This window comes from Acinonyx jubatus, chromosome C2 (assembly GCF_027475565.1).
Source record: "Acinonyx jubatus isolate Ajub_Pintada_27869175 chromosome C2, VMU_Ajub_asm_v1.0, whole genome shotgun sequence".
Taxonomy (NCBI): domain Eukaryota; kingdom Metazoa; phylum Chordata; class Mammalia; order Carnivora; family Felidae; genus Acinonyx; species Acinonyx jubatus.
The window spans coordinates 905,477-921,399 of NC_069384.1; the positions used below are offsets into that span (position 1 = coordinate 905,477).

Below are 15,923 nucleotides of genomic sequence, written 5' to 3' on the forward strand. Positions count from 1 at the left end.
GACGGGGCCCGGGGACATCGCCTGCTGGGCTTTCAGAGAATCGCACGGGAGGCCCTGGACCAGCCTCACGGGGACTCAGGATTCCGCTGGAATCCTCAGGGCGGGGCACACACCACCACGTGGCACGTCGCCCAGCACAGGCCCGGGGCCCTGGCACCTCCTCTCAGGGACCGCAGCACAGGCAGAGCTCGCTCAGTAGTTACCTTCCCGATGATGCTTCCAACTTCCTACAGGAAAAGAATCACACAAAGTTGATGTCATAGAGCAGCTGCGGGAAAGGCCCGTGATGGACACTGAGACCCGTCTGTGTTGGAGCGAGGACAGGGTGTCAGGACTGTCAGGAAGGAGCGCAGTCGGGCCGCCTGTGCGAGGCCCTGGATCTGGGGGCTCCCGGGTGCCCGTCTGACCTTGGTTAGACCCAGGCCTTGCCTCTGACAGACACATGGACAAGCAGAAGCCAGTGGCTGGCTCCATACAATTAAGTCAGGAGGCATTTCTGTGCTCTTAGGGCCTTAAGAAACCAGGAAAGAAACAGATAAAACACAAAATCTTCCCCAATTTTGTGATGTAAAGATAATTAAGCACTGCTACTTGCCTTTTCACGTTTTAAAAAAGGATGAGTACTCTATGTGACCCGACCCGGGCTTCTAACACCACCCCCCACTCATAAGAGTCAGGGTTCCCTGGAGAAATGGCTGGTTCCAGGACTGAGGCAGGCAAAGTGTGAGGGAGTCAGGAGGATACAGGGGCCAGCTTGGGGAGGCTCCCAGTGACCGAGTCAGGGTCAATACGGGCATCAACATGAGTAATGACACAATGGGAATAATCTGAATAAAGCAGCAAACTGAGTCCACGGAGACAGGAATGAATGAGCGGATGAATGAATGTGCTGGAGTCTGACAACAGTGGGGGCCCACTGTGGGGAAGGACCAAAGGACCAGTGTCAGGCCCCTGATGCGAGAGCTCCTGTGACTTTGCTGCCAATGGTGAGGAAACATCAGGAAAGCCTCCCTGAGGAAGGATGGAAGGAGATTCCCCCAGGCTGAAGAGGAGGCGTGTCCGGGATGTGGAGGCCTGAATACCCTGACCCCCCATGCGTCCTGTTGTGAAGGGCAGGGCTGGGGCGACGGGTGGCCCGAACGGGGCCCGAGGTCGGGTGGCTGGGATGCATCAGTGTTGGCATCCTGACGTGGATGGGACACTGTGCCCTTGTTTGTAGGGAACACACACTCAGGTGTCCAGTGACAGGACATCAGGTCACAAGTACCCTCAAGGGTCTCCAGGAGAAACATGCTTTGGAGCAGGCTGTCACTGCTTTGTAAACCTGAGGTTGCCCAGGGCACACCCTCCCCTGCCTCCCAGCTGGTGGGACGCAGTGGCCTTGGGCTCTGTACCTTCCCATGCATCAGCAGACGGATTGTCAGGGTCACGTTCAGGCCGCCTTCTGAGACCTTCGACTCCATCTTTCTCCCAAAATGTGGCTGGGGGTAGTGGCTCAAGGTGCCGAGGGCGCCGTGAGGAAGGACAGATGGGGCCCAGATGGTGTCACCTGGAAAGAGAAGGCACGGCTGCTGCCGAGAACACCGTCAGTGGCCACCACAGTTCGGGGTGTCCTGGCCTACAAGGGCCTTTGGTCTCTGGAGGGGCGAGGGGGTACGGGTGGGTGGTGGGACAGGTCGAGGGAGGGTGCTGCCCTCACTCCTGCTCTGGTGACACACCAATGCTCACGGGGGGCAAAGGCTCCGGGAGGGCGGCCCAGTCAGCCAGAAGGTGCGGTCCTGGGACCCACCCTGCCTGACCTGCTGGGGCTTGGGGCACACGGCGGTGGGGGACACAGGTTGGCGGGGAAACCTGGCAGGGACTGACCCAGGCCCCGCCGCTGACTCATGTGTGACCCCCGGCAGGTCACGCAAGCCCTCTGGCCTCAGCTTCCGCCTCTGCATCGAGAGAAACAGGAACAGCCCTCTCCCCTGGAGAGGAAAAGGGGTCAAGTGAGCCCTGGGATCCTCGCGTGGGTCTGCAGTGTCCATTCTGTCCTGCTGTTATGTTAGTTCTGTGCAAACCCCATCACATCCGTGCCAGAAGCCCCGCCCTCTGGCTGTGACTCCCCTCGCCCTTAAAAAGCCAGGACATTACAGGTATTGGTGTTTCCTGTGTGCTTAGAGTCAAGGTTCCTTGGTAATCCCCGTCTCTAAAGTGGATCTAGAGTCTATTAACTAAGCTACTGAATGGCTGATGCTTTGGCATTATATTATTATAAAGTCTTTCCAGAAGATGCTTTAGGTATCACTATTCTACATCTAATTTCTGCAGACAATGGGTCCAGCGCTTCATCCCCCCGATACAATTAAGGCTTCACTTTATGATTTACAGGCACTCATGATGACAGTAGGCCTGCAGGGCCCGTGGGAAGAGTGACCAGACTGTCCTGCCGTAGCCCTTCTCAGGGAGGGCCCAGGTTCTCCTCCAGGCTGGACCATAGCGTACCGGGTGGTCTCAGAGACGGGTGCCAGTGAGGATGAGAAATGCGGGTCAGGCGGGCCAGGAGAGGGGCACAGCCAGGGGCGGGGGCAGGACCGGGAAGGGTCTCAGGACAGACAGAGAGGCCTGCAGAACCGGAACCAGGCCGGGCGCTGGAGGCCCTGTGGGCTCACCGGACCTGATGCTCTGCAGGCAGCAGGGGTCCTAGAGGTGGGCCGTTTGGGTGGCCTTCCTGGGGGGGCCACCAGTCAGGGCAGCACACGGAAGCCGGAGAGCCGCCTGCCTGCCTGCACACAGGGGGTCTCGGGGTGCAGGCTGTGGGGATGTCACAGGGTGTGGGGAAGTCGCCGGGCACTGGGGTCCCACAGGTGTCAGGGAGGAGCGAGAATGAGGGCAGGACAGGACATGGGGCACGAGCAGCCCCCGTAGGAGGGGGCAGTGGCCCTAGTGTCTGGCATGAGGATGCCACCTGGAGGGCAGAGGGAAAGAGGCCTGGCAGGGGGAGGTTCTGGATGACCTGGGGCCCAGGGGCTCCCAAGAGGGGCACCAGGTAGACCCCGCAGAATAGAGAGTGTCCCACATACACCTGCCCGAGTGCCCACCTGGGAGTAGGCGGGGCTGGCTGGGCCGTGAAGGACGAGGCCGGGGGACTCCAGGTGAACTCGGCCAGCACTCCCCACACACAGCCCCACGCTAGGTCTGAGGCCCTCAGGAACAGAAGTCCTGCGTGTGCCCCCCACCCAGGCGTCTGGACACCAGCCCTCCGATGTAAGCCATAAGGACGTGAGGCTCCGTCCACATACAGGAGAGACCACAAGTTACAAAAGCAAGACTTCCCTTTAACCTTCTAGGTTTTGGGGGGTACAAAAATATTTTTTTCCTCATCAAAACATTTCTGCTGAAAAATATGCTACAAGGAAAATACAAAAATAAAGCACAGAAACCGCACATTCTCACTCTCTGGGTGATGCGTGCAATCGATGTGTCCATACGACAGCCACTGACACATTTCCACACTCACAAACAGTGTGCTATTCTACCCGTGCAGATGTATCCACAGGTAACTTCAACAACTCTAACCATCAGTCCTAATTATGGATGATAAAACGATGCTTTTGAGCAACACGGATTCTGACACGAAGGCGTAGGGCGTAGCGAAGACAGGTTTTAAGAAGTCTATCTCCACTGTCCAACGTGGAAGCCACTACTGCTTGTGGCTATTCACCCCTGAAACAAGAAGCCCACGAGTCACACGCTACGTGTTGAAAAGACGGCCCCGCGTGGCTGGTGGCTGCGCACGGGAGAGCACGGCAGAGGACACTAGCGCCAGGGCACAGCTCTGTTGGACGGCGCGGCGCGTGTGGGTGCGTTGGCAGGTCTGGCTGGCAGAGGGCGCCACGGAGGAAAGAGCCCGGGCAGGAGAGGAGACAACCCGGCTCAGATGATCCCAGGGGCACCGAAAATACACGGCGCCCCTCCTGCACAGCCTCCCTGCAGCGAGCTGAGGCACCAGCACCAACTGGGCAGATCGTGTGCTGGCCAGGCGGGGACGCACGGCCTCCTTTGTAATTAGAAACATCTCCCGTGTCGGGGGGACAGCGGGGCCCCACGGCCTCCATTACGCAAATGTTTCCAGCCCGCAGTGGAGAAAGTGGGTCAGCGAGGGCCAGCGGGCCTTCAGGCTCCAGGCTGTCGACTGCCATCAGTCACAAGGGCCAGTGAGCTGCTGCAGAGGCCAGTGCCTTCCTCTGTCATGTGGCCGACAGTGAGCAGCAGTGCCCTCTGCAGACTGCTGGGGACGAGGAGCAGCCCCCGGTGGTAGTTAAAGTCAACTGTGACTCAGTGCCCTTGACCCTGAAGAACCCACCTTGTGTCAGCGGCCGAGGGACCTGCGCTGGCGGATCCCCCAGGGTCATGACTTCTGGCAGATGGGGGGCCGTCCTCTGGCCATCCTGCTGGGCCCTGGGACACCAGTTCATCAGGGGCGGCCCCCCAGAGTGCCCGGGCCTACGCTCATCTCAGGGGCCACCCCTGCAGCAGAGTCCAGGGGCAGTACTGTGGGCTGCCCCTGAGTGCACAGCAGCGCTCAGGTCACACTCACCCGAAACCAAATTGACGGGAAATCTGCCAGAAAAAAATCTCTTTGTGTGACTCACTCGTCCCCACACGTGGCGTTCCAGAAGGCAGATCTTTTGTGCCAGCAAGGACCCCACCTTGTGTTCTGTGCATGCTGGGAACTTAGTATATTTGTAATCCACCTAGTGAGAGGGAGAGGAGACACAGGCACGGTCCCCTGCAGGGCCGCGGGCCGAGGAAGGACCCTCCCCTTCTTTCCCGGCTGAACCGGCCGGAGGAAGCCGGTTGGGTTGCCTGTGCTGACGCCGTCCGCAGATGTGCCTTGGCTGAAACAGCCCACGCCTGACCCCCACAGCCAGGCACAGCCGACGTGAGCCACCATGGCACGTCTGACCCAGCCAGCCTTCCCAGTCATCCGTCTGTTTGTCTCTGCGCTCCTGCCTTCCAGCTACAGGCCCAAACCTGGGGGTTCAGTATCTCCCCTCTCTGGCCCTCGTCGCATTCATTAACAAATCCCAACACACGGATGCAGAGTTAATGAATTCATCTTTTCTAGTTTCTTAGGGAAAAGCCTGATGCCATCAGTTTAAAACCTTAGTTCTTACCTAATATAGGTGTCTAGTTCTATAAAATTTCTCTCTGCATGTGGCTTTAGCGGCATCCCACCGATTTTGATATTTGTGCTTTTTTCACTCATTTCAAAATACTTTCAAATTTCTTTTTATTTCTTTTTTGATTCATGGGAAATTGTGAAGTATGTTACTGAATTTTCAAATACTTGGAGATATTCTAGAATATCTTTCTCTTGTTGATCTCTAGTTAAACCTGTTATGGTTAGAAAACACACCTATGACACCTGAGATCCTTTCTGTGGTACTAAGACCTGCTTATGGACCGACCATGGTCTGTCCTGGTAAACGTGCACTCTTGTGTTGGGGGGAGCGTTCTCGAAGCCCGGGGTAGCACCGCCAGTCCTCCGTGGTCCTGTCCCGTTCTGGGGGCGCCGGGGACGCGCCTCCTTCCTGCACCCCAAGCTCTGTCATCAGCATTGCACGGTCTAGCGCCGTGGCCTTCGGTGGATGGACTGACAGACTCCTTTGTCATTGTGAGAGATTTCTTTATGTCCGGCCATGTTCTCAGCTCTGAAATTTTCTTTGTCTGTTATTAGTGTAGTGACCCAGCTTTCTTCTGATTGGTGTAGCATGGCGTATCTCCTTCCATCTTTTATTTTTAACCTATTTGTGTCTTTACATTTAAAGTGAGTTTCTTGCAGGCAGTTGAACCTTGCCTTCTTATCTTATTCGACAATCTCTGCTTTTTAACTAGGGGTGTTTTGACCATTGACAGTGACTGTTGAGGTGGTCGAGTTTGAAGCCATCATTCTACTATTTGTTTTCTATTTTTACCGTCTGTTCTCTGTTCCCCCACTTCTTTTTTTTTTAAATTTATTTATTTATTTTGAGAGGGAGAGTGCAAGTGGGAGAGAGGCAGAGAGAGAGAGAATCCCAAGTAGGCTCCACACTGTCAGCACAGAGCCCTGTGCGGGGCTTGAACTTATGAACGGTGAGATCACGACCTAAGCCGAAATCAAGAGTCAGGTGCTTAACTGACTGAGCGACACAGTCGCCCCTGTTTCCCCATTTCTATTGTTTTTTTCCTCTGCCATCTTTGGAATGAATCGCATACGTTTCATGATTCCACTTTTACCTCCTTTGTTCACTTCTTAGTTACAACTCTCTGTTTCGTTACCTTAGCGGTTGTTTTGGGGCTGACACTGCTCATGTTTAATTCATCACAGTGCAGTCCGACTGCCACTTAGTGGTGTGTAAAGACCTCACGTGGGTTGGTAACTGTGCCTCTGTCTCCCCTCTTGTCCTCTGCACCATTGCTGTGGCATACTTTGGTTCTCCTAGGTTATAAACCAACATTACAATTTCTCATGTAAACACTCAATTATCTTCTAAAAGAACTTGGAGGCAGATGCCTGGGGGACTCAGTCCGTTAAGCCTCTGATGCTTGATTTCAGCCCAGGTCATGATCTCACGGTTCATGGGATCGACTTCTGTGTTGGGCTCCGTGCTCGTAACATGGAGCCTGCTTGGGATTCTCCCTCCTCTCAAAATAAAAAACATTAAAAAGAGGGATTTAGAGGATAAGAAAAGAACAACTTCATACTTACCCATGTGATGCCCATCCCTTGGTGTAGACTCAGATTTCTAGCTGCTACCATTTTTCTTCTACGTGAAGCATTTCCCTTAATAATTCTTAATAATTTTTGTAGCGCGAGTGTGCTGGTGGTCATGTTGAGTCTGTTTCCGTAGGTGTGGATGGCATGCGTCACTGTCACTCAGCGTGAAGGAGTCTCATCCACCCAGAGCCCCGGGGCCGCAGTGCTCTCTCCGGGCCCAACGCCCTGCCTAGGCTGCTGGCAGGGAGAGGCCCACCGTGCCCTCTTCCTTTCTCCCTCTGTCACATGCCCTCTTCTACAGCACACTTAGGGGCTTCTCGTAATCGCTGGCTTTGAACGGTTCACTCGCCACGTGCCTTCTGGTGGTCTCCGTTGCTCGTTCACACTCCTGGCCCTGCCTCTCCCCCACTTCCAGGGCCCCCAAACGCATGTCTGTTGGCCGCTTGAAGTTGAGCCAAGCTCACCGATGCTCTGTTCGCTTCCTCCTGCCCTCTGTCTGTGTCTCGCGTGGACAGGTTCTACTTCTGTCCGGGAGTTTACTCATCTTCTGCTCTGCAGTTCCCGCTCTGTGGCTAAACCCACCCAGGGCACTTTCCATCTCAGATCCTGGACTTTTCACCCCAGAAACTCAACCTGTGTCCTTTGTCGTGTCTTCCACGTCCCCATTTAACGCACTTGACCCTTTGCTTCTTGAACATGCGGTTTACAGTTTTGATAATGGCTTCAACGTCCACGTCTTGCAGGTGTACAACTGTCACCGCCGAGTCTAGGTCAGGGAGGGGAACACCGAGTGGGGGGAGCACAGACCACTGCTGGCTGTGACGAGAGCTCTTTCTCCGCGGCTCAGCGGACAGGTGCTCTGCGGGCCTCAGTCTGACCTGGTCTCCTGGGGCCGCACGGCCAGCCAGCCGGGAACCAGGAACACGGGAGAGCTGCCTCACGGGAGCCCGTAGACCGAGCCACCTCTTCCAGCTCGGCCGCTCTCTCCGTCCCATGTGTGGGCACACGGCCGGGGTGCGAGGGCAGAAACGGTTTGATCTGTAATTGACAGTCCGGATCTGAAACTCCCTGGCTTCCAAGCGCACGGGAGACAGAAAATCATCCCAAACTGCTTTGTGCGGCTGGTCTGGGGACGCTGCCGGCGGGAATCCTGGAACCCACATTAAAGGAAGCTGTGGGTGAGGCTGGGCTACAGGAGCAAGAACTGGCGATGGGAGGCGTGCTCCGTTCGCTCCCATGGGGAAAGCCTGGAGACGAGGCCCCCGCGAAGGCTCCAGACACACACAGCTCGTGTCTCCTGCCGCCAGGCAGGGACAGACCGCTCCCAGAGTCCCGGACTCCGGCAGCCTGGCGTGGGTCGCGGGCCGGGGGCTGAGATGCCGGGTCACGTGGCCCGGACTCTGCACGGGACCCGCCGCTCCGTGTGGAGCGCCTCCAGGGTAAGTGGGCCCCCTGGTTGGAGCTGGCCTCACTCACTCAGCAGCCTTCGTGTGCGGCATCTGTCGTAAGGGCACCCCGCTCTTCAAAGGTGCTCGCCCTTCAGTGCCAGGCTGGGGAGAATCTGGGGACGAGGGCGAGGGTCGTGATACTGTCGTGCTCTGTGTCCGGGCGAGCCCTGCGGGCACTGAACGGCTCTTCCCTCATCAGGCCGAGGAGCACTCCCACAGCACGTATCTGTGGCCGTGAAGTAGCACCACCTGCACCGTGGGAGAGGGGGCGGCCGTGACCGGGCTGCTTGCCGGCAGTCGTGAGGCCAGCGAACAGCACCAGGTCCGTGGGCGCTGCTGCAGGGGTGGGGCTGGGGGTGCCGGGAGGTCAGGGGAGGGGCTGATGTGACACTGGGGGAGCAGGTTGAGTCCCCACGCTGCCACGCTGCCTGTGGGGACTGCTGGGTCGGCCCACGCTAAGGACTTTCTGCTCCTCGGCTCCCGTGCGGGCCAGTCTGCAGCCAGAGGGGCCCCCTGAGTGGGGCTCCCGGGAAGCCAGACCCCCAGCTCCCCACCTGCATGGCTGGAGCGCGTCTTGGCAGGGGAGGCACGAGGAGAGAGGTGAACAGGAAAGTCCTCACAATTGCTAAACCGACCCCAGGCTCTGTGTCACGTGATGACTTCTCTCTAGTCAAGGGGAACACAAAGCAGAAGGTGTTGGTATCTGTGCTGAGGCCCGGGCAGCCCAGGGGGCTCGTGCTCCGCGGCCCGCAGCCCCTCACAGCTTCCCTGGCAGCACTCGCTTTGTCTGCAAAGATGGAGCGGACCCAGGTGGGGACACGCAGGAAGCAAACGTGCCAGGGTCACCCGATGTGCACACGTGACAGTCATCCGTGTATAGATTCTGTCCGCATGCGATGCAGTCATTAACATTTCCCTTTAAATCCAGGACGGCTTTAGGAAGTCGGCCGCGGTCTGTACTCAGGAGGCCGGCAGATGCCGACAGTACACGGGGTGCTGACGCTGAGCGAGCATCAGCAACAGGGAAGGTGCCCGGGAATGCTCGCTGAGGGCCCTTCCCTGGAGGCCTGCTCCCCAGCCACACAGCCCGCCCACTGTCCTCTGCACGGACACGCTGCGTGTGCACAGCACAAGAGCTGGGCCATTGGGATGGCACCCCCACGGGGGGAGCTCTGGCTTGCTGGCCCCTGGAGCCCTCCTCTGTCCTCTGGCTGGACCTGTCCTTGCTGGTTGGCACCTGCTGATGCCTCTACTTCTGACACTCTATGAGGTAAAGGACTTGCCTGGGGCATGTGGACAGGCGGGGCCCACACAGCCGGCCCCAGCATCCGTGCTCTTGACAGAAATGCCTTAAAGAGGGGTGGCAAGGCATCTTGCCTCCGGGAAGACGGAGCACAGCACCTTCCCCTAATGACAACGAAAACTCTGGATATTACGTATAGAGCGAACACAGGAAGATCCCGAAAAGTTGAGAGAAAGAGACAGCAGCACACCGGCGGGCCACAGAGTGACATGGTGCTGAATTTCCGGCTTTCTCTTTGCATCTTGACCTCAGACTTGGGGGAGGAGACCAGCAACCTGGAAACACCAATGGACACAGTCCAAAAAAAAAGCATCAACAAAGCCCACTGCCTCCAGCAAAAGGACCAGAAAAGACAGCCCAGCAAGAATGAACACTTGGGACAATAATGACTCCGCTCCAGCAGCCCTATCAATGCCAGCGGAGGCTGAGTGGGGGGCCTCACCAGGCCGGAACGATGTTCTCTAATACCATACTGGGTGTCAGCAGAGGGGCAGGGGAGCAGGGACCTCATCCCCGCCAGGCAGTAACAGGCCGCCCTACCCCGTGGTGCCCTGGCCAAGGAGGTGTCAGCGGAGGCCCAGTGGGGAGCTACGACTCTCACCCGCCACAAGTAATGGGAGGCTCCTCAATCTCCAGGTACCAACAGAGAGGCGCCTGCACCCCCACGCCCTCCTGTAAGTAATGAGGCAGCACCCCTCTGTTTCCTTGCCGGAGTAGTGTCGGAGGCAACCAGGGGAAACAGGAGGTTTGAGTAATAGTCAGGTTCGTGACATAATATCCAAAATATCTAGGTTTCGCACCAAGGACCAGAGAGATCTCAAGCTAAATGAAAGATGATCAGCAGACACCAACACTGAGATGACAGAGATGTTAGAACTGTCTGACAAAATTCCAAAGCAGCCATGATAAAAATGCTTCAATAAGCAATTAAGAATATTTTTAATCAAATGAAAAAAATATAAAGTCTCAGCAGAGAAACAAAATTCTCACCAAAAAAAAAAAAAAAAAAGGAAGATATAAAGAACTAAATAGAAATGACAGTACTGAAAAATACAGTAGAGGAATGAAGGGGTCCAAGGAAAGAACCAGTGAACTGTGAGAATAATTTTCATCTGAATAACAGAGTGAAAATAGACTTGAAAAAAAGAGAACTGGGGTGCCTCATCTGCCATAAGTTGCAGATATAATATAGTATCTGGAGCAACCTGTAAAAGGCTACACAAAGAGGTATACTCAAAAACACTATCAATAAACCAAGATGGAATTAAAAAAGAAATTCAGAAACCCACAGGAAGGCAGGAAATAAGAAAACAAACAAAACACAGACAGAAAAAACCAGAAAACAAAATATAAAACGGCAGGGGCACCTGGGTGGCTCATTTGGTCGAGCATCTGACTTTGGTTCAGGTTATGAGCTCCTGGTTCGTGAGTTCAATCCCTGCACTGTGCTCTCTGCTGCCAGCACAGAACTTGCTTCAGATCCTATGTTCTCTCTCTCTCTGCCCCTCCCCTGCACTATCTTGCTCTGTCTCAAAAGTAAATAAACATTAAAAAAAAATAAATAAAATGGCAAGTTTAAGCCCTAACATCCCCCAAATTATATGAAATATAGTCTAAATACACCAATTAAAAACAGACAATGGCAGAGTAGATTAAGAAATGCGACTCAGTCATATGCTGCCTGTAAGAAACTCACTTCAAACAGGGCAATATAAGTAGATTGAAATAAAAAATCATGGAAAAAGTTGTGTCATGTAACCATTAATCAAAAGAAAGCAGGGGTGGTTATATTAATAGCAGATAATAAGAAGGGTTGGCAAGGATGTGAAGAAAAGGGAACCCGTGCACTGTTGGTGGGAACGTAATTGGTGCAGCCACTGTGGAAAACGGTATGAAGCTTCCTCCAAAAATTAAAAGTAGAAATACCATGTGATCCAATAATTCCACTTCTGAGTATCTGAAGAAAATAAGAACAGCCATTCAAAGAGATATATGCGCCCCCAGGCTTATTGCAGCATTATTTACAATAGTCAAGACACGGAAGGAAGCCGAGCGTCCACTGATGGATACACGGATGAAAAAGATGTGGTATACGTACACCGTGGGATATTACTCAGCAATACGAAAGAATGAAATCTAGTCATTTGTGACAATATGGATGGACCTTGAGAGTATTACGTTAAGTGAAATAGTCAGAGAAAAACAAATACTGTATGACTTCATGTATATGTGGAATCTAAAAAACAAGACAAACAAACAAAATAATGAAGAAATAAATTCACACATACAGGAAACAAATTGTCAGTTACCAGAGAGGGGAGGGCTGGAGGGGGGGAACCAAACTAAGGGAAGGAGATTAAGAGGTACACTCTTCCAGTTATAAAATAGATAAGCCAAGGGGATGTAAAGTATAGCATAGGGAATATGGTCAGTAACATTGTAAAAATGGCATGGTGACTAATCATGTGGATAATTTTGTAACATACAGAAATCTTAAATCCAAAAAAAATGTAAACCTATTCATCAAATTAAGTATTAAAACGATTATGTACACCTGAACCTAATAAGATATTATATCTAAACTATACTTCAATTAAAAATAGACTTCAAAGCATCAAAAATTATCAGAGACAGGGACATTATAAAATGATAAAAGGATCAATCCACGAGGAAGCAATAGCAACCCTAAATGTGTAAAAATCAAATACCAGAGCTGTAAAATATATGAAACAAAAACTGATAGAACAAAAAGGAAAAAAATACATATCCACAATTAGAGCTGAAGATTTCACTACTCTATCTCAACAATGGAAAGAACCAGGCATAAAACCAGCAGGGATAGAGAAGAACTCACAGCACCATCAATCGGTAGGACCTAGTCAACATTTATAGAACACCGTCTCTGACAACAGAAGAATACACGTTCTTTTCAAGCACCCACAGAAAATATACTAACACGGTATTTGTTCACTATAAACAGTTTGTTCACCATAAAACAAACCTCAACAAGTTGAAAATAATTAAAATCATATAGTGTGTGCTCTGATCACAACTGACTCAAACTAGAAATCAGTAACAGAAAGATAGCAGGAAAATCTTGAAGTACCTGGGAACTAAAACAACGCACATCCAAATAGTCCTTGGGAAAAAAGAGGAAATCTCAAGGATCATAAAAAAAAATACATTGACCTGAATGAAAATAAAAATAATCACACCAAAAATCGTGGGACAACACAGAAGCAGTGCCTACAAGAAAGCTTGTGGCACAAAATACATACATTGGAAAAGAGAAAAAAAAGTCTCAAATCAATAATCTAAGCTCTAATTTTAAGACTCTAGAGAAAGAAGAACAAAATAGATACAAGCAAACAGAAGGAGGGAAGAAAGAAATCACTGAAATTATAAACAGAAAAATTAAAGAAAATCAATGAAATCAAGAGCTGATTCTTTGAAAAGATCAATGAAATTGACAGACTTATACAAAGAGTGACAAAGAAGAAAAAAGTTAGACAAAATAATACAAAGAATGAAACAGCAGCTATCACAAAGAGCCTGGTAGACATCAGAGGGATAAGGGATACTAAGAACAACTCGACACACATAAATTGACTTAGACAAACTGACCTCTTTCTGGAAAAAGACAAACTACCCCAAATCATTCCATATGAAATAGACAATTTGCATAGCCCTACATTAGTATTATGAAATTGAATTCATAGTTTTACAACTCCAAAAAGAAATCTCCAGGCCCAGATGGTTTCACTGCAGAATTCTACCAATAGTTTTATTTATTTATTAAAAAAAATTTTTTTTTAAGTTTATTTATTTTTGAGACAGAGAGAGACAGAGCATGAACAGGGGACGGGCAGAGAGAGAGGAAGACACAGAATCTGAAACAGGCTCCAGGCTCCGAGCTGTCAGCACAGAGTCCGACGCGGGGCTCGAACTCACGGACCGCGAGATCATGACCTGAGCCGAAGTCGGATGCTTAACCGACTGAGCCCCCCAGGCGCCCCTCTACCAATAGTTTTAAGAAGAATTAACACCAATTCTACATAATCTCCTTCAGAAAATAGAAGAAAAAAAGGAAGATTTTATGAAACTACTATTACCCTGGTACAAAAATCAAAGTGTACAAGAGAAAACAAAAACTGCCCTCAAGAATATAGGTCAAAAATCCTTTAAAAACATTAGCAAATAGAATTCAGCAAAATATAAGAATTATACTCTATGACCATTCTTCTAGTGATGTAAGACTGCTTTACTGTTTGAAAATCAATTAATGTAATTGATCATATTAATAGACTAAAGAAGAATACTGCATGATCATAATCAATGCATGCAGAAAAGCATGTGACAAAATTCAACACTCATTCATTATAATAACTCTCAGGGGAAAAGCAGCAATAGGAGGGAACTTCCTTAACTTGATAAAGAGCATCTACAAATGCCCACGTCTAACATCACACTTAGGGCTGAACTTTTCCCCCTGAAGACAAGGAACAAGGCAAGGACGTCACCTCTCACCACTGTGATTCAACATAACGCTGGAGCTCTAGCCAGTATGACAAGGCAGGGAAAGGAAATAACAGGCACAGTGATGAGAAGGGAAAAAACCAAATTGTCCCTATTTGTAGATGACATGAAATGCTTACGTATAAACCTAACAAAACATGTGTAGGACCTTCATGATGAAAAGTACAAAATGTTGATGAAAGAAACGAAAGATCTAAATAAATGGAGAGACGTACCATGTTCATGAACTGTGATTCCTCACAGTAAGGATGTCAATTCTCTCCAAGTTAATATACAATTTCAACATAATTCTTTTTTTTTTAATGTTTATTTATTTTTGAGACAGAGAGAGACAAAGCACGAGCAGGGGAAGGGCGGAAAGAGAGAGAGAGAGGGAGGCATGGAATCCGAAACAGGCTTCAGGCTCTGAGCTGTCAGCACAAAACCTGACACAGGGTTTGAACCCACAAACCGTGAGATCATGACCTGAGCCAAAGTTGGACACTCAACCGACTGAGCCACCCAAGCGCCCCAGTTCTAACACAATTCTTATGAAAATTCCAGCAATAATTTCATGGATATAGATAAGATTATTGTAATAGTTATATGAAAAAGCAAAGGAACTGGAACAGCTAACACAATTTTGACAAAGAAAAAATAAAGTGGAAGGACTCAGTCTCCCCAATTTTAAGACTTACTATTCGGTGGGGCACCTGGGTGGCTCAGTCAGTTAAGCGTCTGACTTCAGCTCAGGTCACGATCTCGAAGTTCGCGAGTTCGAGCCCCGCGTCGGGCCCCGCGCAGACAGCTCGGAGCCTGGAGCCTGCTTCGGATTCTGTGTCTCCTTCTCTCTCTGCCCCTCCCCCACTTGTGCTCTGTCCCTCTCTGTCTCTCAAAAATAAATAAGTGTAAAAAAAATTTTTTTTAAAAGACTTACTATTCAGCTACTGTAATCAAGACTGTCTGGTACTGGCAGAGGGAGAGACACACAGATCAATGGAACAGCCAGAGAACCCAGAAATAGACTCACACAATTATGCTTGACTGAGTTTTGACAGATGTAATAAATAACAGTTCAAGGTGGGAAAGATAGCTTTTTCAACAAATGGTGCTGGAGCAATCGGATGTCCTTAGGCAATAATAATAATAATAATAATAATAACCTTTGACCTAAACTTCATACCTTATACAGAAACTAACTCAAAATGGACCACAGACTTATGGGTAAAATGTAAAGCTACGAAATTTCTGGGGGAAAAAAAGAAAAAATTCTAAAACATCCAGAGCAAGTCAGAATTCTTGGATTTGACACTAAAATCATTATATTCAAAAGGAAAAACTGATAAATCAGGCATTCCAGGAGTAAAAACCTTTGCTTTGCAAACAAAACAAAACAAAACAAAACAAAACAAAACAAAACAAAACAGAAACATATTAAGAGAATGAAAAGGCAAGCCATAGATAGACTGGGAGAAAATATTTGCAAACCACATTTCTGACAAAGAACTAGTTTCTAAAATATACTAAGAGTGATCACACTAAATAGCAAAAACTCTAAATCCAATTAGAAAATGGGCAAAAGCTATGGTTATTTCACCAAAGAGAACATATAGATTTATAGATATAGAGGTGAAGATAGAGAGAGATGGCAAGAAAGCACACGACACGGGGTCCGCGACCGTCAGCCCCGGGGAAATGCAGCTTCAACCACGTGAGGCACCCCCACACACCCGTGAGAGCGGCTCACGTACAAAATGGCGACCACCGCACACGCGGGCACGGACGCAGACAAACCAGATCCCTCGCACGTGGCCGGCGGGACCGGAACACGGGGCGGCCGCTCTGGAAAGCAGTTGGTTGGGCAGCTTCTTAAAAACTAAACATGCACCTATCAGACCACTTAGTGATTGCA

At 50.3% G+C, this 15,923-nt stretch overlaps 1 protein-coding gene across 28 annotated transcripts in view; it reads right to left on the bottom strand.

Moving 5' to 3' along the window:
• Positions 1–15,923, bottom strand: part of PCBP3 (poly(rC) binding protein 3) — a 268,572-nt gene that overhangs the window by 29,079 nt on the left and 223,570 nt on the right. For 12 of the 28 annotated variants that reach the window (XM_053220426.1, XM_027041383.2, XM_053220424.1 and 9 more), the window contains 2 exons: positions 1,395–1,549; positions 204–227 (listed from right to left, as the gene is read on the bottom strand). In XM_053220426.1, coding sequence (XP_053076401.1) covers positions 204–227; positions 1,395–1,463 — 93 coding nt within the window. In that variant the 5' untranslated portion in view covers positions 1,464–1,549. Of the gene's footprint in view, positions 1–203; positions 305–1,394; positions 1,550–1,866; positions 2,380–15,923 lie in introns of those variants that run through there. The other 16 variants (XM_053220431.1, XM_027041380.2, XM_053220419.1 and 13 more) reach the window with 10 other exon arrangements.